Source organism: Centroberyx gerrardi, chromosome 2 (genome assembly GCF_048128805.1).
Source record: "Centroberyx gerrardi isolate f3 chromosome 2, fCenGer3.hap1.cur.20231027, whole genome shotgun sequence".
Taxonomy (NCBI): domain Eukaryota; kingdom Metazoa; phylum Chordata; class Actinopteri; order Beryciformes; family Berycidae; genus Centroberyx; species Centroberyx gerrardi.
Window position 1 is genome coordinate 30,447,654 of NC_135998.1, and position 25,700 is coordinate 30,473,353.

Consider the following 25,700-nt stretch of genomic DNA (forward strand, 5'->3'; position numbering starts at 1 on the left):
TTAATGTCTGTCTATATTCTGTTTTGCATGGACTGTTATAAAAAAAATCAATCCTCTCCTACCGTTTGAACAAGACAAAGGAATATCAAGACATTCATTTATATGAAACAACACTCAACAGTCATGTCTGAGCAAATTATTAATGTGACTTGCATTTTGGGAAATAGCAGGCAAAACATTGACACATTTGCAACAGAATTAAAAACAGCTGGCCTTAAAAATAAAACAAAGAAAATCAGGTTTAAAATTGGAGAAGAAAATATGAGAAAGACATTTTTGAATAACTCAAACCATTTAAAAATCCATCCAGTTTCAGTAAACACAAGCAGTATTCTTCATTGAGCTCGCATCTAAAAAAAAGCTTCCCAATCCCTCAGAAAGGAGTCTGATCAGCACTCTATCCGGCAAATAAATAAAATGACACATAAGTATAAACATGCATTCTCAGCATTGCATTGTGGATGACCTACAGCTTTCAAGCCCACATGCATGCTTTGCACATGTGGGGGTGCGTTTGCGTGTGCGCAAAAAAACTATATGCGGTTGATTTGTGCTACTGTTGTATTTGAAAGTGGGGCTGCATGAGGAAGGGAAACTGTCCACTTGAACTGTTGGGATTTTGGTCTTTCCGTCATGTGCGTGGCATTCCTCCATGACTGTCAAGGCTTCACTGGTTGGATGGACAGGAGGCTACCAAATTTGAAGTGTTGGATAACAGGGAACTTTTCCAGACACTGGAATCAGAATTGGATGGAGATAGGTAGAAGAAAAGAGGGGAACAGGAAGGGACGGTTGAGAGATTGGAGATGAGGGATAAATTAAGGGAAGAGTGGAGGGAGAAAGAGAGAAGACAAGAAGAAAAGTGTCAGACAACACAATAAAAGCGTTTTAACAGGTTATCTTTGGAAATAGAATGCATACTTTCTTTGAGGTACTTCAAAGTGTGGTGAGTTCGAGGACCTGAAGGAAATTCCTACCATTTTTAGGCAGATGGGTTCTCTGTCCTTAACTTGATATCATATCACTGTACTGTATTTTTTCCATTATTTGAATATTTAGTAGCCATTTTGAACAGATTCATCACTGCCATATGCTTCCATTGCATCTTCAAATGTACCTAAAGGTGATGTAACTGTACATGAATAAATATTTTGTGTAAATCTGATGGCAAACTGGTGATGGCAAACTGGTGATGGTAGGAGGGGAGGGACAGAGAATTCATAAATCATCATAATGGAGAGCAAAGCACTAGCAAAAAGCACTAGAAATCTAATTGGAAGCTATATTTAAAATAGAAAGAAAATATCATCAGAGAAGCATTCCGGACCAATGTTCCCTTTAAGCATTTCGTTTTGTGACCTACAGTACATCTAATCATTTTTCACATAATACCAAATAATATCTTGTCAGTCATCGCTCCATGAAGTCCCCAAAAATTAGTAGATATAAGCAGGTTTGGAGGTTTTTGTACACATTTGATATTAGAAGCGGGGACTTTAGCCATAGCTATTGGTTTTAGTGAATCGACTTGGGTCAGAGAAACTTTGAAATTTGCAGTGGGAAAGAACCGGAGCTAAAGTAGAGCAGCGAGAGTGAACAACAGACAAGAAAAACGTCTGAAAAAGAAGTGGAGCCCAAACCCTGTGTGGGGCCAGGAGAGGGAGAGAGGAATGCAAGTCTGCTGATGGTTGCTCCAGGCTTGGAGGAAGGTCGGGACAGAGGGAGGGAGGGAGGGAATGAAGGGAAAGGCAGAGGAGGAGGAGGAGGAGGGGGAGGAGGAGGAAGAGGCGGGGGAGGTAAAGGCAGACAGCTTGGCCCCTCAGCTCTCTGGGAAGACTCACAGGCCGGCTCTGGAAAACACAGGATGTGGGCATGCAGGCGGGGAGAAGGGGGTGGGGCGTGTCTCACACACACACACACACACACACACACACACGCACACACACACACAATTCCACTCCCTCCATTCCTCTCTTAACCCTTGCCTGCCACCCTCCCCAGGAATCATTAACTCCGTTTTTCAAGTCAAAATCAAACACCAAGGTCTTTCGAATGACTTCTTAAAATACATTTTTACAGACGTGCTTTTAAGTAATTATCTTATTAATTGTTTCTGACCTCGCATTTATGGTTTAATTTATTTTTTCTTGCCTTGCTTCCATTGCTTTTGCTGTCGATTTGATCTGTTCTTTTATAAGTCTGAAGAAATTGTTGTTTTGGAATAAATAAATCAGGTTAAAATGTACAACTTTCAATAATGTTTATAAAATGTTAGAAAAACTTGCTACACTGAAGTTACAGTAGCTTGATGCAAACTTATATTTGAACGCGCATGAGCAAGTTTCAGTTCGCTACCTAATAGAAATTCTAACTTTGTCCTCATTGATAAAGACTTTTACTAATGAACTGCAGTGTACTGCGCTCACTGTAGGCGTGCTTCAAGCCTTATTAGGTGCTTGGGAACACCTCAATAGGAGTTGTGTGTAGTTGGTTGGTTGGTTTGTTCGTGTGTTACACTTTTTGCCATTCGCAGTGCTTGGGGGAATTATGGTATGTGCTCTTTAGGCGGCGCAGAGTCCCTAGAACCTGCATAAGGACTCCCAATGCAATTTTTTCAAACATGTTTGATTTTATTGGCCAAGTCTTGTCGGACTCGTCTAGCGTGAAGCGGTACAAGACTCATCAAGACTGAAATCTGAGAGTGACACTGGCAACAACCAATGGGAGTTCAGATACAGGGGGAAGAAAAAGAACCGCAAACAGACCAGTCGTTAAGTCTGAACTTCTCTAGAACTTATTTTGAACAGTCTTGTAGTCTGAGCTAGGTTTCAGGCTAATCTCTCTTTGCAAAAGCGCAACAAAATACACTACTCCAATATCAAATTTAGGCTTTTGCTATGCAATACCATCACCAAAGAAATGTGCTTAAGCAACATTTCATTTGTACATTTGTACTATACAACAGCTTTAACTGTACTTTGCAAACATGTGAGAGCAATTTTAAATTGCCATTACATCAGACCTCAACAGGTCATACCGTAAATCTCCATTGCATTCCAACACAATGAAATGTGCATTTGAGCCCTTGCATTCGATTCGTAGTATACGATATGCGCATTAATCGACTGATCTACCAAAATACCCCAAATCTATGAATGAATAATAAATAACAGAGGTGGGGACTCAATTCACAAGTCACAATATTAATTGCTTGAGACTTGACTTGACTTGGGTTCTGGTGACTTGGGACTTGACTTTGACTTGTACTTTGATGACTTGAAAAGTTTTCTAAAGTCTTGACTTGAGATCTTGTGTTTGTGTAAATGACTTAGATTGAAAGTGATGAGATTTGTTCCACCAGACGACTGAATTTAAATTCTGTTCTCTGAATTTGTATGGAATGACTGAATTTATTGAAGTTGAAACTGATTCTAGAAATCAAACTCATGATGCTCTTACCAAATTTTTATCCTATTAAAACCATATTGCATTGAAAAGTCCTAGATATTTAGTTTTCTTTAAGATATTATATTGATACTGGACTCTTGATTTGTTCTGACTTGACTTGCTGTTCTACATTTAGACTTGAGACTTGACTTGAGACTTGTGCCTTAAGACTTGAGACTGACTTGGGACTCGAGCAAAGTTGACTTGGTCACACCTCTGATAAAGAATAATACCTGTAATTATAAATAATAAATCTGTTTTTGTTTTGTTCAGATATAATTAATCAATCAAGGATCAAAGTTTAATCATTTAACTTTTTGGAGTAAACAGAGTCAACCCTTCCATTGCCATCACCTTAGGACCATTTTTGTAAATAAGAATAAGACTGTTTTGGTTCTCTGTCACTAGATTGTACACCCATTCTAAAGCATGGGACTGATTTGGGATCAAGTGGGTCCATCAATTTTATCCTCCCAAAGTTGTGTAGGGGAGTTGATGAGGCAAAACAACGAGAATGAGAGTGAACGAAGCCGATGTACCTCGGCCTTGTACATTCTTATCAGGCCCTGGTTGACTTTGGCCCAGGTACCAACGGCACTGATGTTCCACAGCTGGTTGGAGTGCTCAGCAAATGGACCCGTCTTCATCTACAGAGCAGGAGAGAAAGAGTGACAAAGAGGAGGTGGAAGAGTAGGGGGAGAGTGAGAAATCACCATGTAATCATGTAATGTAAATGTAAATCATGTAATTCATCCAAGGGCAAATTATACTTCTGCGTCAGTCCTACACCGTAGCTACGCTGTCGGTACGGCGTCGCCCGCAGAGGCTGCCGCTGCAACTTACGTCCATAAATGTAACTACGCGTAGGGCGACGCACAACCGCAAGAACTCTGATTGGCCCGCTTCGTATTTCCTCCTACCGGTTGCTGTCCGCCGATAGCGAAGACAATAGAGCAGATGGAAGAGAGACGAGCTGTGGAGGGCTGCAAATATATTGCTTTGAAGGACACTTCATCCCCAAATTATAAAGACTACCAGATGTCACTGAATTCATGGTGAGAATATTCCAGAACATGAGCTTCAGAGAATGTAATCTCTACTACTTCTTCTGTTATTACATCCGTGTTAACAAAGCACGCCACTGTCGTCTAGTGTTTCGGTGGTGTACTTGCACAGTCACCGACGCAGAACCATAAACTCTACGGCGGCAGTTCGACGCAGAAGTATAATCTTCCCTTCACTGTAATCAACGTATAGCTAAAAAAAAATTTAGCCTACAGATCAACAAGCAGGGTCCTATCTAGGCGCTTGTTTATGATAGTGCAGCATGTTGGATTTGACGTCAGCTTGATTATATTGTAGTTTGCAGATGAAATTAAATTAAATCTTATTTCCACGTCTGTCCAATTCAACATTTTCGTCAAAAAAGCAAAGCTACAGCCCGTTGTATAGTTGTTTGTATTTCCCTCCTACAGTTCCACAGCAGAGCGTCCAAACGTTGTGCAGCTTGTGCCGTTAATGTTACAGCATCGTTCACACATGCGGCAGATATAGAACTAGAAGATATAGAAGTCATGTTACAACGTCTTGAGCAGTCAAATTGGCAGGACTGATTTACCAGCATTTCGACACCGGCTCCTTTTCACACATGTAGCCCATTCTGTTAAATTTCCGGAACAGGCTGCATGTGTGAAAGTGGCTGTTGAGAGCAAGTGAAAAAAGAAGCGCTACGCATTAGTGATGCGCAGATTGATTAATAGCGGCTGGATGGCTGGCGGGCCTATTGTTTCCACACCGTTTATATCGGCTGTTAATAGACATCGATTCTGGTCTCAGTTGTCTTGACTTAATGATAGACTGTCAAATTATTAAGCATATGTTACCAATAATAACATAATTTCTGTTTGATAAGAGAAACATTGTTAACTTAAGGAATGGTGTATTTTTCTTATTCCCGTAGATAACTGGCAAAACACAGATAATGTGACATCACATTGAGATACAATGGAGTTTAAGCAGAAACATTTTCAGTGATCTAAAACATCAGCGGTAAACATCAGGTTTTGGTGTCAGTCCCTCAGAATGAAAAAGAAAGGACTTCTATCTAGACTCAGCATTTTGCATGGATGTTCAACAATCATACAGGGAGAAATCCATCACACAAGAGGAAAAGACACCAATTTCCCCACCAATAGTAGCCTCAATAGACCATAATGCAATGCAGCTACAAGACTTGATGCATTTTGAGTAAGAGGAGTGACTCTTTCTCCAAAGGAAAAACTTTTGAAGGCAGGTTGAGTGAAAGTGGCTACAGCAAAAAAGGTAAATTACAACAATTTATCACAAACTAACTCCTGGAATGCATTGAGTATCACAGACTGATGATGTATAACAGTGTACCAGTATCCAAGGGTGGATTTTCCCTGAAAGTGGGACTCTTTTAATGTAGTGCACTGGTTGCACTTACGTTGGCCACCACCTGCTGGACCTTTCTCTTTATGCGGCAAAAAAGTAATTCCACATCAGAAAAGGAGGCAGTGTTTTGTTAAGTTGGGTTGTGTATGGAACATAGCTATTAGCCTTTCCTGTAAAATATAGGCTATACCTCACATTGTTGCTCTGACCATCACATGTAGAGCTGAAACAACACTGATAGTGTTTGGCTTTGAGAAGAGTGGCAGTAATATTTATTCCAGATATATTTATTCCCATGAGAATTAGAGTATTGGAAGTTGAAAGTTTTTTCATACTCTGTAGTAATGATATGATATGACTTGTCCATTCACCAGAGAGAATAAATCTGGGCTTTTTTGTTTTGGGCTATAGATTAATTTTGTTACTACCATTGTAAAATAATGTAAAATGGGTGGCATATTTAAGATGCCTATAAAATGGTAATAACGCTATTATTATTATTATATTAAACAATATTATTTATACTTACTTTTCTTGTTTCCGGTGTATTCTACTGATATTTTGCACACCCTGCATACATGCTGTAATTCATGTTTTTTCATACTTTTCATTGATATATTTCTACTTAATACATTGTAGTGCTGTAATTGTAAACTGTGTTATGATTTTTTTTTAAAAGTTCCATTTGCTCTATTCTTAATTATACTGTATTTCTTCTTTGCTGCATCTGACTATTTTGCTGCTGCAATGACTCAGGGGGATCTGATCCTATCTTAGATGACTAGGACACTTGTAGTAAAGTGTCTTCTAATTCAAGTCTTAAACAAACAAGGTTTTCTTGAAAAAAAGAAAACATACGCTGCCTGTCAAAGGTTTGGGGACATCTCATTGAAGGTTCTATGTTTTTCATTCTCTTAAAGCCATTTTGATCTAAAGGCTTATGCTTAAATGCTTGAAATGTGTTTCTCAGACAAATATAAAGAGTGAAGTTGATCCTATGTATGAATTTCTTTCCAAAGCCTTTGCCTTTCCATCAAGGCAAAGGGCGGCTACTTTAAAGAATCTAAAATATAAGATACTTTGGATTTGTTTAACACCTTTTTGGTCACTGCATAATTCCATTTGTGTCATTTCATAGTTTTGATGTCTTTACTATTATTCTAAAATGTGGAAAATTGTAAAAATAAAGAAAAATGTGGTGTCCCCTAACTTTTGACGGGCAGTATACATAAAACAGTCTAACTAAATGAATGAATGAATGAATGCATGCAGTGTGCGCTATGGACAGTTTTCCCACCACCTTCTCCCAAGAGAGCCTGTCTGACCAGGGCAGGAACCCAGACCCAGGCTCTGGCTTCCCCCGGGGGCATTCCATTTTAACCCCCACACCCCCACACACACTCCCCTCCCCCACCCCACCCCCACCCACACACACACACACACACACACACACACACACACACACTCCACTAGACTTTCCAGAGCCTTGCATGAGAAGAGACGGGGGGAGGGGAACGGAGGAGGGAGGCAGGGAGGAATGGGGGTGGGGTCAACCCCAGAGTCCCTTGAGGAAGGAGTGATTCACAGCAGCATGTGGGGAAGGAAGTGACTCATGTGAGCTTAGGACTCGCGCTCACACACACACACACACACACACACACACACTATCAGAGAGAGAGGAGTGTGGTGTGAGAGATCCTTGTGTGTGAATTACAAAGAGCGTGAGTTCTAAGTATCCACATATGCGTGAGTGAGAGCAAAATACTCGGGTCTATACATGGGGCGTTGCATGCTTACAGGCCTCGTCTGAGAAATAGTAAACAAAAAAGGAAAAACATAGTGAAGACTAAGCAAGGCCACTGATAGAAAAAAAGGGAAAGAATTTAATGTGAATCTGCCAATAAGGAGATAACTGCAAAGAAACACACAAATTGTATTATCATATTTGTATTATGCTTGTGAGGACCTTCATTAACTTCATTCATTCCCTAACCTTAACTCTATCCGCTATATGCCTAACCCTTAAATCTTACACAAACCTAAACCCTAATCCTAATCTTAACCCTTACCTAAACTAATTTTAACCCTTACCTAAACTAATTTTAAAGACCTTACCCTAACCTCCCCTAAACTAATCTTAACTCGTACCCTAACCTCCCCTAATCTTAACTCTTACCCTAAACTAAACCTAAACTAATCTTAACTCTTACCTTAAACTAATTTTAACCCATACCCAACCTCCCCTAAACTAATCTTAACTCGTACCCTAACCTAAACCTAAACTAATCTTAACCATTAACCTAACCTAAACTAATCTTAACTCATACTCTAACCTAAACCATAACCCTAAACTAGTTCCTTAAAGAAGTGAGCAGCAGCAAAATGTCCTCACTTTGAAGGATATTCTTCCTCATCTTTCTGTCCTTGTAAGGACATTTGGTATTCATAAGTATAGAAATATCAGAAAACACACACATACACAGAGAGAGAGAGAGAGAGAGAGAGAGAGAGAGAGAGAGAGAGAGAGAGAGAGAGAAAAGCAACACCCTATCTTTTGCTTAGACCAGGAGAAAGAGGGAAAAGGCCAGGGAGGAAATTCTTCAACATCAGTCACAGCCTTCCCCTACTCCATCTCTGTAGTTCCCCTCATTTTCCTCTGCCTCACCTCTTTTTCCTTCCAGTTTGAGAAAACTGTATCACAACAAGAGGGAGACCGACAGAAAACAAAGACCAAAAGCAGTAATAGAGGGGGGAAACAGAGCAACAGAGAACTGCGAGTAGAGAGAACGATAGAAAACAGAAACACAGAATCGAGAAAAAGTCACAGAAGTTGCAGAAGAAAAAGTCAGTGAGGCCGATAAAGAACAAGGCAAAAAAAGAGAGAGAAAGGAGGCAGAATGGAAAGACAGAGTGATAGAAGAAGAGAAGGCCTTTCTTGACACAGCAGCAGCATCCTTTCATAACCCAGCCGGCTATGAGGAGGAGGAAGAGGAGGAGGAGGAGGTAAGTCTGGCTGGGAGGGAGGAACAGGATGTAGCTGCACAACCTACACCCACCTTCCGTTCCCTCCTTTTCCTCAAAAAAAAAAAAAAAAAAAAAAAAGTTCCTGCTCTGGCAGTCTACCACATGGATCCCTTTGCCTTTTCCTGGGCTTATTGATGTAATGAGAGATATTTTTTTAGGAACAGAATGGGAGGGGTGAGGCTGATGTTTCTGTTAAAAATATATAATAAAATAATTAGGATGCCTTCTGAATAACATTTGCTCTTAACAAACATTAGAAAATTTGTATCCGTACTTTTGTATTTTGCGGCCATGGCAATCAAGATTCAAGATTCAAGATTTCCTTTTATTGTCATTGTACAAATACAACGAAATTGCATTCGCAGCTCCCTGAGTTTGATGCATAACAAACTAAACAATAAACAAGTAAATAAAATTAAATAACTGAGTGCAAAAACACAGTGTATAAAGTGTATAACTTTAGTGCGTAACTTAAGAGTAGTTAAATTAAAAACCTAAGAGTGGTTTGTTTAAAACCTAAGAGCAGTTAGGTAAAAACTTAAGTAGTAAAAAAAAAAAATTGACATTTTTCAAGTCAGTATCATGTAAACAGTCAGATAACAGATCAGTAACATATTGTCCATAATGCAATGATCATATCGCACAGTTTATTTGCCATAGAGGGGGGTTGGGGTGTGTGTCATCATTGAGCGTCAGGTAGTTACAACTTAGAGCCATGCACACTATAGCACAGCTGCATGTGGATGTGTGTTTGATAAGCTACAAGTACGATTACTCCGATGAACATTTTAGTGTTAAGCCCTATCTGGACCGGATTAGTTTTACAGTCCACATCAGAATCCTGGTTATATACTGTACACTCCACTGGCACAGCACAGAAACCAATAAGAGATGAATGTCTCCATGTGATCCTGCTGCGAACCTACGAGGCACTGGCAGGCTATTGGCTGAAAACATTATCATGTGCGTGCGTTAGTATAGCTGCAATGATTTGACAATGAACACGGTCACTTTGCATCTGCAAAAAACTGCCAAACGCCCAGTGACCTACCATAGATCCCCTTATCTTTGCCATCTCTTGATGTGTTTTTAATTATTACTTTATGAAGGATTGAGTTAAAGTAATGATATCTAATAAGTAACTAATAACTTGTAACTAATCCCAGTGGGTAAATTTGGTCATTGCAGCAGCACATAGTGATGAAAAATCCATGTATATGCAATATATGAAAAATTAGGAAAATGAATACATTAAGAAATACAGTATTCAGATTCACAGGTTTACCATACATATGTAGAGAAAGTAAAAAGTATACACCTCAAATATATTCCAAAATGTATAAGTATGTACGTGCATAGATGTATAGGTATATGTTTATATGCCTGGAATTGTACTCGGTGTGTGTGTGTGTGTGTGTCTCTCCTGCCTCACCTCATTAATGAACTTGATGCACTCCAGAAACATGTAGTCTGGGTGATGCTCGTTCACCACCTTCTCATCGATGAAATGCTTCGGCTCCACTGTTGGGTGATCTGAGGGGAAAAGTCCAGGTGTAACTGCAAATGTGCACCACTGGGTGTCACCATTGACTTTCCCATGTGAAAGATTTCAAGTGAAGCTCCTTCTCTGTCTGTATAAAGCCACTCAGAGAGAAACAAATGGTCTCTGAGCCATTTTCCGGGGCATAAACTGAGATGCATTTATATGTGTGTCGTTTTACTTCCATACTAGCTCATTCAACCTGTTTGTACAGTGTCATGTAATATTCAGTTGTAATATCGCCCATAGCCCAAGCTTAGAATTTCCTTTTTCATTTGGTTTGCAGCGTGCTATTGTAGAATTAATATTTAAGGAGTGAAACAAAATGTGCTATGGGATTCGCTCTCTCTCTCTATTTTTATCTATCTAACCATCTCTCTATTCACCCCACAGTTGGACAAACACTGAAGTACAGCTTGCTCTCCGTAGTTTGAGAACTTTAGGCAATTTACAAAGTTTTATACTTGTGGGTGCTGGTCTAGATCCTTCAGCCAAATGGATTTCATGCACATCACAAATTCAGAAATTCTTGAAATTCTTTATGTTGATTAATTGCACACGGCCACACACACACACACACACACATTAATTTTCCTATTCTGCCAATACAACCACCAAAATCACTACTCTACTCTATATAGATCTGTCATGCTTGCTTCTCATAGTTTTTACTGAACTGGGGAAGCAAGGCTCTTACCTACAAACTGGGAGCTGCCCCATATGAAGGGGAGAAACTGGAAGTCGTCCAGTCCCCAGACACCCTGGCTTCCAGCTGGCTCCATTCTGTAGGTCTTCTGCAGCTTCCGCATGACTGCAAGATACCTGGAAGACCAGCATTTAGTTAGATACATTGAGATACCTGAGCATCAAGCATCTGGCCAAATACACACATCTGGTTAAAGACACAGATTAAAACTGTTCCTCGGCTGATGTGGCCATCGATGGTGTATCAGATACACATAACAGAGGAAGGTCAGTTAGAGACAATTTGGTTTTACCTGGAGGAGATGCCTTGTCAGCCCACGCTGTTTTAACAGTGTAGCACTGTATGGTAGCAGGTAAGTGTCAAGTCTAAACGGGTTTAGGTTTATAAGACTCATATACAGTACAGTATATTTGAACAGGTTCACCAAGATTCATGATGTTTGAACAATCTATCATGAAAAAAATATGCGAACAAGCTCTAAAGAGCTTGGTCCATAGATGCTACTGACTGATTTTGGTGGTAATCAGTCAAACGGTGTAGGAGGAGATGTTAAAAATGTGTTTTTCAAAAAATTCAAAATATCTCACAGATTTTCCTGGCGGACCTTGAGGGTCCTTGAGGCAAATTTGTAGGGTAAAGACAGCTGGACATGTGTACCAAGTTTTGTGTAACCTGGACAAACAGTGTGGGAGATACACCCCTTTAAACTTTGTATATTTTACCTTAAATAACAGCGCCCCCATCTGGCTGATGAGTATTATATTAAACAGGTTTAGGTTCAGGAGGATCATATACAGTACATTCACCCACACCTTTTCCTCTAATGTCCAGGCAACATTTCTACATAAGGTATTAGCATAAGGTATGATTACATCTGTGAATTGGAAAAAACAAACGAAACATACTGATGCCTTATTATTGCTTACCATAAAGCAAACACAAGCTAAAGTAGCCCACCTGTTAAAAACTTTAAAAATGATAGCCAGCTGATCATCAACCCTGAGAGCTCCAACCTTGCACAGACAGCAAAGGAAGGCGGCAAAAGCAGCTTCATGACCTGAAAACACACACACACACACACACACACACACACACACACACACACACACACACACAGAGTTATTAGGAGTGAGTAGCCAGCTTGTCTTTTAGAATCACTCCAGCTTTAATTAGGCAGATCTTTTTTATTTTATATAAATTACTAAACTAATTTTCTTTCAAATGAACAAATACACTAGTCAGCACATTAGGATTGGAAAGCAATGGTTAAAAACACAAGTTGTCATTACAAATATTAAACCTCAAATGAAATAAAAAATGTTTAGATCAAATTTTCAGACACTTTTAATCTGTCAATTTGTGGACAACGGTATGAAAAGTCCATGGTTAAGACATTAAGCACTCTAAGCATCAGATATAATAAACTGATCATAAGGTTGTCACATTCAGGTTGGTTTTCAGAGAGATATTCATACCCAAAGATTGCTGAAAAGTTGCGAAAGTGAGAGGTAGAAGCTATTATTACAGGTGTGAAAAAGTCATAGCCTAATTATTCTTATTATTAGTTGCATCAAAGGGAAGCTGCTTGTTTCCATATCAGAAGCGTTCTCTGCTTTACGGGCTATGATGACGGGCTGAAAGCTGTTAAGTACGCACTCTGTTTACTCCCTTAGTTGGACACAAAACTCCAGAGGGGAACGGTTCATACAAACCTCCAGATCTGTGTCAGAGGAATACGATCAGAGGATACAGCAGAGTGGACGCTTAAAGGCTCATTCCACATATTACACTGTTCAAACAACTTCTATTTCTTTCCTTTTGTTAACTGCAATAAAGTTATCTCTGATCGTTGCCTTGCATCGATGCACAATAACAGGCTCCTCTTTCTTGCTCCTGCACATCCCAGCTCAGAACTTTTTTTACCGTCAAGTTCAAGGATTTAAATGAGATTGATTGCTACACTTGAAAGATCCGCCTGATCGTCAAGCCTTTCTGCGAGGAAGGCTGCACAAAGGGATGAATGTGCCTTGATGTAGACCAATATCATCACATCATCTGCTCTAGAATCAGCTCAAACGTTCTTATATAATTAACAGAAAATATAATCAAGGAGTAACTTTTTCAGTCATCAGAAGGTTTTGGAAATGTATGTATTATATTATCTATATTCATCAGGCTGTAAAAGGCAACACTGGTCAAAGCTTGTGAATTAAAAATTTCCTGCAAGTACCAGCTCAGCATAAAAAAACACCCGTTCATTCTGCGTAGCCTAAATCATTTAGCAGGCCAAAAGGATCCCGCTTGCTAAATAATCCATAAAATTATTAAAATGATTAAATTGGTGTAAATCATTTTTGGGTCCATCAGGTGGCCGCGTCATCACTGCATATTAATCTTTTATGTGAACAATAAACATAACACACAACAAACAACAATAAACTCAAGTTGTTTTGTTTTCCAGTATTCATAGTTTATGTGAGCTGGCGGCATGACCTCTGATCCTGCGCTGTTATTATTTTCATCAATGATAAATATCCTCTCCATCTGCTCCAACTCCTCCTTTTTATATTCTGGTTCAAAAATACACGGCTGTATATCACCATCAAAACCATCATCATCCCTACTGTCACTAGATCTGCTGTGTTCTGCCAGGTAAACAAATTCAATGTAAGTCGAGCATTTGGAGTAAAACCTGGCATGGATGTTTCCATAAACAACTTCACATAAACTGTACTGAGCAAAAATATAAATGCAACATGTAACGTTTTGGTCCCATGTTTCATGAGCTTTTTCCACAAAAAAGCTTATTTCTCCATCTTGTGCACAAACTTGTTTACATCCCTGTTAGTGAATATTTCTCCTTCGCCAAGAATGATTTTCTTCTATGAACTGCAACAAATTAAAGTCTTCAAAAGTAAAATTGTTGCATGTTGCGTTTATATTTTTGTTATATGAATACTGGAAAACGATATAACTCAGAAAGGTTTGGCATTGTTTTTTTTTCTTATAAGCATTTCTTGTTCACATCAGTTTACATTACTGTATATCAGGTAACAATATTACATTATACATTTAGAATTGAATTATTTGAATATTTTAATAGTGTAATAACTAATAATTTTCACAAGTCAATTAGCAAAATAATAATTCAAATGTGGTTCTTATTAAAATTAGTATACACTGCCCGTCAAAAGTCTGGACCCAACTTATTGAATGTTCTATGTTTTTCATTCTCTTAAATCCATTTTGATCTAAAGGCTTCTGCTTAAATGCTTGAAATGTGTTTCTCAGATAAATATAAATAGTGAAGTTGATCCTATGTATGAATTTCTTTCCAAAGCCTTTGCCTTTCCATCAAGGCAAAGGGCGGCTACTTTAAAGAATCTAAAATATAAGATAGTTTTGATTTGTTTCACACTTTTTTGCTCACCGCATAATTCCATTTGTGTTATTTCATAGTTTTGATGTCTTTAATATTATTCTAAAATGTGGAAAATAGTAAAAATAAAAGAAAAATGTGATGTCCCCAAGCTTTTCATGGGCAGTGTATATTAAAAATAAATATATGTGACAGTGTTGTGGAGTGCATCATTGCACCTCCTGCTGTTCAAATAGAGAACATTATTTGAGCTCTAATTCCCTTGGTTACATTTGGCAGAAGCCACACTACGAGTGTGTTCGGTCGCACATTCAGCAACACCTGGGAAACAACTAAGTGTAAAAATAGGATTCATTCACTCACTACATCTATACGCACACACACACACACACACACACACACACACACACACACACTGCACTATTACCTGTTCCGTAGTCTATCCTGGTGGAGTTACCCACAGCCTCTTTCAGATACACTGCTATCTCCGGAGCTGCTGCCTGCTGCTCCACTGGAAGCACTGCGGACACCAAGGCCTCTGCTTCCTACAGACACAGCACTTGGTGGTCAACATCAGCTGTCAGGTGCAAGGGGATCTAGATGAAGAGCGTGTGGCTGTGTGTGCATGAGTGTGTGTGTGAGTGCTAAATTGAAAACATTTGGAGGCATTGCAAGTGGACTGAGACACCCATTTTTTCTTGTTGAAAGTGGAAAATCAAAATGTTGCTGTGACTAGGCTGTTGGTTGTGTGTGTGTGTGTGTGTGCGTGTGTGTGTGTGAACCCACCTGGTCTAGCTTGGCGTACCAGGTCCTGTAGGCTTTATTCCCAAAGCGGGATGGCTGGTCAACAGGAGGGGTTTCGTTTATCCAGCGGTCCAGCGTCCCCAGCAGATCTAGTAACTTCTCCACTGTCTGTCATGCAACAAGTAAACAGTCTCTGTATGAACAATGGAGACTCACATAGACATATATTGTATCTGCAAATATTCTGCCACTAAAGACTTTAGCAGCTTTTTCTCCCTGTTCATTTTGCTAGTGAACTAAGGGAGACGGAAAAATGGAAATGGAAAAAAAAAGAAAAAAAGAAGATCAGTATGTTGTTTGAAGGCCCCAGTCTGAGCCTGGACCTCAATCCTATCCTTTTTAATTTTTAATACACTGTTAGAAATTAATAGCTTTTTGTTTTCACATTGATTTTGCTTTGATTGATTTTGTTTTCATTACTGTATCCAAATGAAACTGAAAAAAGTCAGATTTAGTGGGTTTTCATTTCAGGCAATACAACTTGGACATTTGAAAAGTGTGTGCAGACTGTAAATATCCACTGTATTTCACAGTGGAGTCTGTTTTCAAACAGATTCATATCAACTTTATTCTGATACAAATCACAATACACATAATTTGTAAATGATTAGGCACTTGCTCATTTGCAAACGATGAATTTGTGATCAATCACTAGGCTAGCTTATCAAGTATTCATAAATTGGTAATTGATCATTACTGAACCATCTGTGAATCGATTGTAATATTTAGCGTATGTTTTAGATGATGGGAGATAGGTAGAATTTAACAATGATGATCAACCTTTTACTTATTCAGATAAAATATACCCAAGCTTCTGACAGCTTGGTACTAACAATGCCAGGGTGAGGGGTTTGACTCTCATTGGCTACCCACACTTACAATAGCATAGTTCTTATGTAGTATAAATAATATATAAGGTACACATATTATAATTAGATACTGCTTTGTTCTGCCTGTGACCAGAAGTTTTTGTTATGGTTCAAACACTCTAACCTACATAGTAATATTCCCAACTGTTTACGATGAAAAAAGATCAACAGTAAATATTGATTTGCATTCATTAGCTAGAAATACCAAAGTTATGTGTATTATCTCTTGTGACTTGAGTAAAAACTCATCTGTGGAATGAGCCACATGCTGCTGATTTGTACATAGGATGTTGCTTATTTTTGAATTATTAAAAGGTGGAATACGATTTTTACTGCAATACATAATATAAAACATATCTGCGAGGGTTGGTAGGGTTCCTGATCAATACCAGTAACAATGATTACTTGTCCAGCTGCTGATGTCCATCTGGCATTCTAAACACACTTTCTGACCCATACTCTGTTTTGGAACAAAAACTCCTCACCCACTGGATTTTAAAGACACTCCCAAACCAAATTCTTTGCAATCAGAGTAACGTGTGGTTATGGAATGAAAGTCAACTTAGTTCCCAATTGCATTTCTGTTCCTCCTAATATATTGTTCGTTTTAATTTTTATTTCATGACCTGTTTCTTTCCTCTGCATGTAAATATTGAATAAGTGCGAGTACCATTGAAGTACAGCAGGTCGGCCAGCCAGTAAGTTTAGTAAAAGTGCCAATGGCTACTATTACATACTAGGTAAAGTCACAATCTCTGAGATCCTGTTTTGACTTTGTCTCCATCTTAAGTGCTCAGCGCTCATTGCTGTGGTGTTTCTGCACTACTCTTCCCAGAGATCACCTGTCAATCAAACAGTGTGTCCAGTACTGTGATGTCTTTTTCCTTCAATTTTCTGTTGAGTTTCTGTAGGTGTCAGTTCAGTCATGGTGCTATAATTTAGTGACTTCTGTTTATGATAGAATGCTAAGAACTTTCCGTCTGATTAACTTTAACTGTTGACAATATATGGTTTTGAGCACTTTCCAAAATTGCAATGACATCAATTATTTTGGTTCCATAGCTTGGTTCCAACCAAGTAAGTGCCAACTACTCTCTGGTAGATAGTCATGTGGAAACCAAACATAATGAGAAACATGCTTTTATAAGCCATATAGACAACATACCTCAGACACTTGGTATTCACACGTGAGCTTCTTCCCCTTCACACCTTCATTCAGCGTCAGAACGAAGCCCATGTAGTCCGCATATGCCTTTAAAGAGGGGAAAGAAGTGTTGGAAACTGGTGTGTAGTCACGCAAACACCTACAATAAATGTATTTAGTTGTACTTCTAGTCTAGTATTTCCTGGGTACTTTTTTCTATATTGAGAGGAAGGCAGAGAGGGACACAGCAGAGGAGACACAGCTGTGAAGGTTCGATCATAGACCAGCATAGGTAGATATAGTTCCAGAGTGATTGTAGTTGACAATTTCATACTTAAGAGTAAGGGCAGTTTTGTTAAAATAGACAAAACGGTACCAAAAATTGTAAACAGAACACATTAGAATTGAGAATAAATCCCTAAGACTTGTTTCTATTGTGGTTGTGCAAGCCAGCATTGAGGAAAGGATGTGGCATAATGACAGAATGAAATGAAAAATACAGCAATACATGAATAGAATTTTATCTTATTTAAGCATCAGCTTGGAACCATCCAACCTGGAGATTGTTTTATGAATATGAGGCAAGCTGTTTGACAATCTGACAGGAATAAAATCTGTACAGAAGCCTGAAATGCCCTTACGTATTTATGCACAACACCATGAGCAATTCTATGTACAAATCCAAAATCAATTTGACAAGAATATTTTCTATTTACAACCACCTGAGGCTCTTAAAATGTTATAGGTGAGTTTTCAAGGGGATATTTTAAGGTGCTTGGATACTTTTTGTTTTCCAAAGTGTGGGTTTCAGGATTTGCTACGTCAAGATCAGGTCACGAATCATAGTGCGGTGATTTTGAAAACTACAACTGTTAGGGAGGGTTAGGGTTAGGCATTTTGTTAAGGGGGGCCAGCAAAATGCTAGAGGCTTGGGATAACAGTGAGTGGTGGTAGATCTGATGATACTGCACAGCCATGCCTACAGACACTGAGAGTATATGCTGCAATGAATGAGGCCATCACAGTTTTTACTTGAATGGATGGCTGATATTGAAGAGCAGGGATCATCGTGTGTCAGTGAACATCAAAGTTTTGATGCACACATGGACAGTGGCATTTTAAAAATATTTCTCCACATAACTAGCAGCATAAACTAGCGAAAGAGAAAGACGCCAGCTGGACCAAGTTGGCAAATTACGAACAAATAAGTCCCTTTAACTGGTTACACTATGCTAACTTCACAAACATAGGCTGTTTTCACATGCAGGGTTGTTTTCAACCCTGCAGTTTTTAGGGTGTATTAACACTTTATGATGTCTTTATGAAACGTTGAAAGTCTACCACTGTACTTGAGGTCAGGGAAAACACTCATGACACAGTTACGACGGTCTCGTGACAGCCATTGTCAAATACGACAGTTTAATGTAATCTTAACACATACAACCAAAGGGTTTATTTGTGTTTGATAATGAAGTCTGTCATGACATGTTTATGACAGGTTATGTCCCTTTGGTTAATGTCAAGTTGTCATGACAGAGACATCTAGCACAGTGTCAACTTTGCATTGAAAGTGTCATTATCAACCGAATGACACTTAATGACAAGTCGTAAACATTCATAAAGTTTAATTAATGTTCATGTCAGCTGTCATGACATACTTATGACAGTGTTATGTCAGCCTTAGTCACCCCCCTTCAAATAAAGTGTTAGCAACTAATTTATCATACCAATCACAAGACATTTGAATGCTATATAATATAGCTATATTATAAAATGCTGGTTTAGCTTATAGAAACTGTAAGGATATATTTAAACAACACAACTAAAAATCCAAATAACAGCATCTAAAATAAACAGTCAAATGCGTCTCACGGTGGTCACGGTCATAAAAATTAGGGGCGGTGTCATAACCGTTATGGTTTTTAACCGTGAGATACTGTATAGTAATACTGGTTATTGTCCCATCCCTATCCCTACGTTCCTGCAAGAAAGCGTCATTACACTGGGCTACAATGGAAATGCATGAGAAGTTATGTGTGAAGCAATTCAAATGAATTAGACAAGGAGCTTATTTCAGTTCCAACCAATCAGGAAGCAGTACCTAACCGGCACCTGTTCTCAATACTCAACCCTAACTGCAAAGTCTACAACTCCTCATGTGGCCTAAAGACTGGACCACCAGTGTAGTCAGGCCATATAGCGTACAGATGTGAATGAGAGATGTGTGACCTTAACCAGAAGTGTGATAATCTGAGAGCTAGGCCACTCCATTTGCATTCCGAAGGACGGTGGAAGGATTTTCCTTGTCAAAAGACCATAAAACACCAATAAACATTTCGGTCTCTGGCTGTCTTTGAGGCGCCAGTGTGTCCTAGTTCAGTTACATCAGATTGTGGTCAAAATTATATGAGATCCTTGACAAAGACTCATGGGACCTTTGGCAATGACATTGGCTTGAATTGAATTTTAGAGAATCACAAGGAGGATCAGGCTTGAACCAGTGTGAATGAAGTTTGTTTGTATCAAGTTTGTGTTCGTCAGGGACTGGGGGGTCACAGGGGTCTGAATTAACTTGCGTGTAAAATTCCTTCATCTATTCTTGTCATGTATCCATCTGTTATTATCACACCTGCCAGGCTTTGAATTCCTTGTAGAGATCGGGATGGTTGTCAGACAGATGCTTTGCTAAATTAGATGTGTTGCCTCCCTTGGCAACACAAACTTTTGCAAACAGGCACAGTAATATCTTCAGGTTCGCCTTTATAATTGGCTTTGTAGGAAAATACTGCTATATTTCACTTCGAGCGCCATGCTTCTCTACAAGTTGGGGACAGGTAGTGCGATCAACTGCTGCCATTTCAAACCTTTTCCCCCTTTCTCCATGAGGATACTGAGCTATGCAACTAGCTCTCTCACTTCCACACACTGACACAGGCCACTAGGCACACCCACTACATCACCATTCCCAATAGTCCTGAAAGACACAGCCTTGTGCAAGTGAAGTGTAGAATTTTGCAAAATGCTGGTATATTACCGTTTTAAAATTTTGGTACCACAGTACTTGTACTGTATCGGTAAACCCTAGAACCCTAGCCTAGAGTGACCCTCACAACCACTCTTCCGTTCAGCTCCGTTGGAGTGCGCATGGCATTCACCAGCCTATAATTTTGGTGGCCCTGCTGAGCTTGAGAAGAGCTCCACGGCATCCTGAGGAGGAAGCTTATCACCCTTAGTAGGGCAGAGTACAGCAGGAGGTGGATGAGAGATAGGGCAAGGAAGTGGGCTGCTTTCATTTAAAACCCCTTAGAGTTCACCAAACAGCCGTTGGGAAGATACTCAGTCATCATCATGCTCCATCCAAAGACGAGATGAACCATCATCTCAACAACACCTACAGTGACGCAGCAAGTGAGCATGACCTGCAGTACTGCAGTGTCTTGGTAGATCCCTTGGGTCCCAACACAAAATGCAAAGAACCCAGTTGGATGAAGATCCAAGAGGTTGTCTAGGCCAGAATGCAGACCCTGGACCAAGTGTATATACAAGATATACAAAAGACATCCCAATCTTAAAGTGACATTAAATCAATGAACTAGCTACAAACCACCCCCTGGAGGCTACAGAGGCCTAAAAGACTAGAAAAGCTGGCTTGTGACTGGATTGTCAACAATTTGAATTCCCAGACTCACTGGGAAAATATTGGCTGGGAGGGTAAATGAATAACGCTCTACCCCTCTACAACTACTGTAAATTTATGTCCAACTGCTCCAATGAAGCGCCTTATTGCTGACAGTAGAAAACTGTGGTTGTACTGGCAAGCTCCCAGGTGTGAGTGAGTGGTGAGACCCTTTCACACATAGAGCCTGCAAGTTTGCCGTGTTAACTTTTCCAACAGCGCAAGTGGTTTCCCCTGTTCACACTTTTAGCTACTATCCATAAACAATTCTGTGTAGAATGCGTTCACATATGACATGACGGTCCTAGGTAGGTGAGGTAAGGCCGGATGTTGTGTTTAAGGTAGACATCACAATAGATAAGGAGGTCCTGTGGCTGGGTACCAAGTTTCTCCTACTATTATTAATGTGCATATTAATCTCATCTAGTAGCTCCCTTGTCTTGGAGTCTTTGTCTTCCATCCAATATCTAGACATATTTGAAAACCAAAAGATTTGCTCACTTCTCCGATTTTCAAGTCTCCCGCCCAAACAAATGCTTGCCATGAGCAAGCTGCAGAATGAAATATGCCACCCGAGAGTCTCTTGTGATCGGTTTGCTCGCTCTATGTGAAAGCGTATTACGTAAGATTGTTGTAACCTTTTGTGTGCTTCACTTGGGAATCTTACGGGTTTTGTTCACACTAGTGTCGCAAAGGAAGATTACTGGGAATTTCACTAGGTCTGGAAGAGGTAAATTCCCAGATCACATTGTCCAGAATATGGACGCCGGCTCCCATTCACACTTGACCCCGACAGTAAATTTCTGGAAGATTTCTGGGTGAATTGCATGTGTGTGTGCTCTGGGCTAAAGGTGGTCACCGGTCTGGTTTACAAAAAGTGTGAAAGGTGTGTGCATTGGAAGTCTCAGAGCAGAATTAGTTTGATTTGGAGTTGCATGTGTCCCATGTGGAGCCTAATGGTAGAGTGGATTGATAGAAACTTTGAAAGTGTTTCATCAAGTGGAAGATTTAGCCTAAGCATAATGGTGGCTATAAAAGTTAGGATACATAGAGTAAAGTAACTACTTAAATACAGGATTAATCACTATGAATTCTTTATCCATCAAACATAACAGGTTAGGGGAAAACTTGCTAGCTCATGTGTTTACAATTTAGTCTTGTTATCCTGTTAGTATCAAAACCAAAAATCAAAAATCAAAAATCCAAATCAGAGAATAACTATGACATTCAATGGTGAAGTTACTGCTTTTCTTTTTTGTTTTTTACCTCAGGGAGGTCAAGAGAGATGCTAAATTAACTTAAATCTGTTGAAAACTGGTGGATGTTCAAGGCTATTTTGAGACATACTGGTCACAACTGACATCACATTGCATATATGGTGATTTCTCATAATCTGGTTTCGGTATTGTTAGGACACATCATGTTAAGTCATGAGGGGCAAAAGGAAGGATTTTAGGTCATAGGATGGAACTTACTTGAGATCGTTTCCACTTGCCCATGTCAGGAACCATACTGATTTCTTTCTTGGGTATCATGAAGGTGGGATTGGCTGGGAGTTGAGGTGCATCATCCTCAGGAGAGGATCCTGAAAATCCAAAGTGGAGACAATTCTCATGAATTGATTACAGAAACAAAAAAAGAAAGCTCAGATATGCAAGCAGATATTGCACTCAAGTGACTGTTCAGTTATGTGATAGCTGACCTTTCCAAACAAATTGATGCCGTATTCAAAGTATTTAATATTGTTATCGCTTGCTGTAACCTGATTTGATTTGGTGTTTTTAGAATTAGGTGTAACATAGCTGTGGTAACACTAGTCTAAATACACAATAACTGGGCTAGCTAGTAAACAACAACAGCATTTAAACATCAAAGACAGGTGAACAGCTTTTATAAACATGTGCATAAACAAATACATAAAACTCATTTATTCCATCCTTATCTTTCAGCATAGGTTATAGCCTAATATTAAAATGTTTGTGTTACATAATTTGTGGACTATGTGGCATTGCGGTGGAGACGAGCTGCTATCTTCCTACTCATTGGCACCAGACAGCACTGAGTGGGAGACAAACAGGTAGCTCCAACCTGAGGCCAGCTACTGTACATGGAGCTAGCTGAGCTCATTACATGGAGCTCACCAGAGACAAAGGGCTGTTGCCCTCAGTGTATAGCACAAGAAAGGCCTCATGGGTACTGCACTTACTGGTTTTTAACTGGACTGGGACTCGAGTGAGCTCAAGCCCCTAATGGGTGATTTTGTTGGCCGGCTAGTGGCCTGGCCCAGAGGGGAACTAAACGGGTTCACTCATGGAGTCTTACAGCTTCAGTTAAAATTTTTACTTAGGGACCATATTACACAGCCCTACATAGGCAATTTTCACCCCCCCCCCCCAAAAAAAAATAAACTTTCAACAAATACTTTACTATACTATACTAAGAAGTCATAGCTTAATTGCAGTTGCCTAGCCAAAGCCATTAGATTGCTGATCTGACAAGCGCAACAATGTAGATCAACAATTCTTCAGAGATGGTTCCATGAACCTTGGAGTGCCTCACAGATCCAAAAGGACCCTTTTATAACACGTTCAGATTATGGGCTTCAAAAGCTACAACACGGTCTGGTGTACCAAGCTACATTGTCGGCAACGGAGCAGAAAAGTGTTGCCTGAGTGACCTACATCTAATAATTTATCACAATGAGAAAATAATCATATCCTCTCAGTTACTGCACCACTTTGTACCAAGAAATCTAGTCAATATAAGCTGATCTGGAGGTTTTGATTGCTAATCACAGATGTGGGGACTTGTTGCCATACCTTAGAATTTAATGAACCCTTGACATCCCTGCCATAAATGGCATGCTTTTGTGAAGATGAATCTATAGGAAAGCAATTAATCTCTACATGAGAGAATGACTGATAAATCTCGATTCATGCATTTTGTATTGTTTCCTTGACAATATTTGCCTGGTCCTAACCAGAATATTTGACCCCAGCTACAGATGGATGGGAGGTCTAGCTGGCTAGGCCATTTCAATATATCACAAGGAAATTCATGAGTGTCTTCATCTACCTGTGAGTAATTCATCTACCTGTGAGTTGAGGGTTTGTTAACAACTGTTCTGATTGGGTGCATCTCTAGCCCCTATACATGCCACTCACTCTAATATGGAGAGAACGTCACCGCCAAACATATTCAAAAATCTGACAATCTAATGTTGCCTTCATTATGGGCAAACAACGCTTAACACCTTTTACAAATGATTAGGAACCACTCTTCAATTCGGCATGCATCCAATACACTAGGCAGCACTTACTTCAGTAAAAATTAAACCTTTATTATTGACTCGTCTGCTATTTCCACAGTCTTCTTCTAACAAAATGCAGCATGAGGAGCGGAGGCGAGAAATGTGAACGTCGCCATAACGACACTGTTCTTGCTAATTTTCTCTTCATGCTAACACTACCCCGGGAGCAAAACTAGCCACAGAGTTTTTTTTACACTTCAGTAACGTTAACGTTACGTGATGTTGAATGCTTCATTTAGCTAACTGACAACTACCGGTAACCAACAAGTGCTTAGATTGCAAGTCTAGCAGTATACACATTTATTTGGATAGCTTTGCCGGGGGGGGACAGCACACAGTGACATGTCATCTAATGTAGCAAACATTAGCTAGTTCGCTAAATTATCATGTGTAGTGTAGCAACTGCTAACGTAACTAGCTTTTTTTTTTAACATGATAGCAAACACGAAATAGAACTTGTTAATGCTAACAAGAAACATTAAACTGACTCTGTGAGTTACCTGACTGATTTTCAGTTTCCGCCATGGCGACACAGGATATTCCTCTTCTGCTTATTTCATTTCGGCAGACTAAAAGCTGCGACTGCATACTGCTGCCCTCCACAGTTCGAAATATATTCGACAGCTCAGCCCCCAACCGAGGACAGCCCGCCCTCCACCTACAATGACAGGAGGTTTTCAGTGAATTGACCAAGTCTCTTCTATCTCCTCCAAAACGTCTTCTGCTCTTCTGCACTGATGATGGTTGACTGGGAAAAATAAATAAATAAATACTAGTTTCTGTGAGTGAGTGGTAGAGAGAATCTCACAACTATCACACTTTTACCTCCGTATTGGAGATTGCTGTTTTTGCTGCTTCATTACTCTCTGATATACCCAGAGGAACCCACCTTGCACCCTGCTTGCTGTATTGTATTCAACGTTATGATTTCTACGATTAAGTGTAGTCTAACGTTTGACTTCCATTTATGCATAGGCCTATATATAGCACATATGTGGTTTATACATAGGCTACTTATATATTTACTTATATACTTACATACACAACACATATTTCATATATTTAAATAAGCACTCCAGACTATTAGTAACAAAGTGGCAATAGGTAAATTCATAAATGTTAGTAATCCATATTCTTTCCCATACTTCGCACTCGTAGAATCTACTTAATGTTTTGACACTGTTAGCAGCATAGCTTAACAATTGTTTATATTCTATTATATTGCTTTTATTGTTTTATTATTATTTTATCATTATTCATCATGTCATATTCAGACCGTATGTGAAGGTTTGAGTGGTTAGAAGAGGCCGACATCTAGTGGTGAAAGGTAGTTACAGGGCGCTTTTATTTAATTTTTTCAAATGTTTTTTTTAATTATTATTTATC

At 39.4% G+C, this 25,700-nt stretch overlaps 1 protein-coding gene across 2 annotated transcripts; it reads right to left on the reverse strand.

Moving 5' to 3' along the window:
* Positions 1–94: 94 nt before the first annotated feature.
* On the reverse strand, positions 95–24,868 carry ptpa (protein phosphatase 2 phosphatase activator). Of its 2 annotated transcripts, XM_078286919.1 has the most exons (10): positions 24,815–24,868; positions 22,480–22,589; positions 17,350–17,436; positions 15,298–15,423; positions 14,939–15,056; positions 12,090–12,189; positions 11,124–11,248; positions 10,319–10,419; positions 3,987–4,094; positions 95–734 (listed from the first exon to the last, which is right to left on the reverse strand). In XM_078286919.1, exons 1-10 carry the CDS (start codon positions 24,837–24,839, stop codon positions 660–662), a joined length of 975 nt encoding a protein of 324 aa, XP_078143045.1. In that variant the 5' UTR covers positions 24,840–24,868; the 3' UTR covers positions 95–659. The 2 variants fall into 2 exon arrangements, with proteins under 2 accessions (XP_078143045.1, XP_078143048.1); XM_078286922.1 differs by lacking the exon at positions 3,987–4,094.
* Positions 24,869–25,700: the final 832 nt, after the last annotated feature.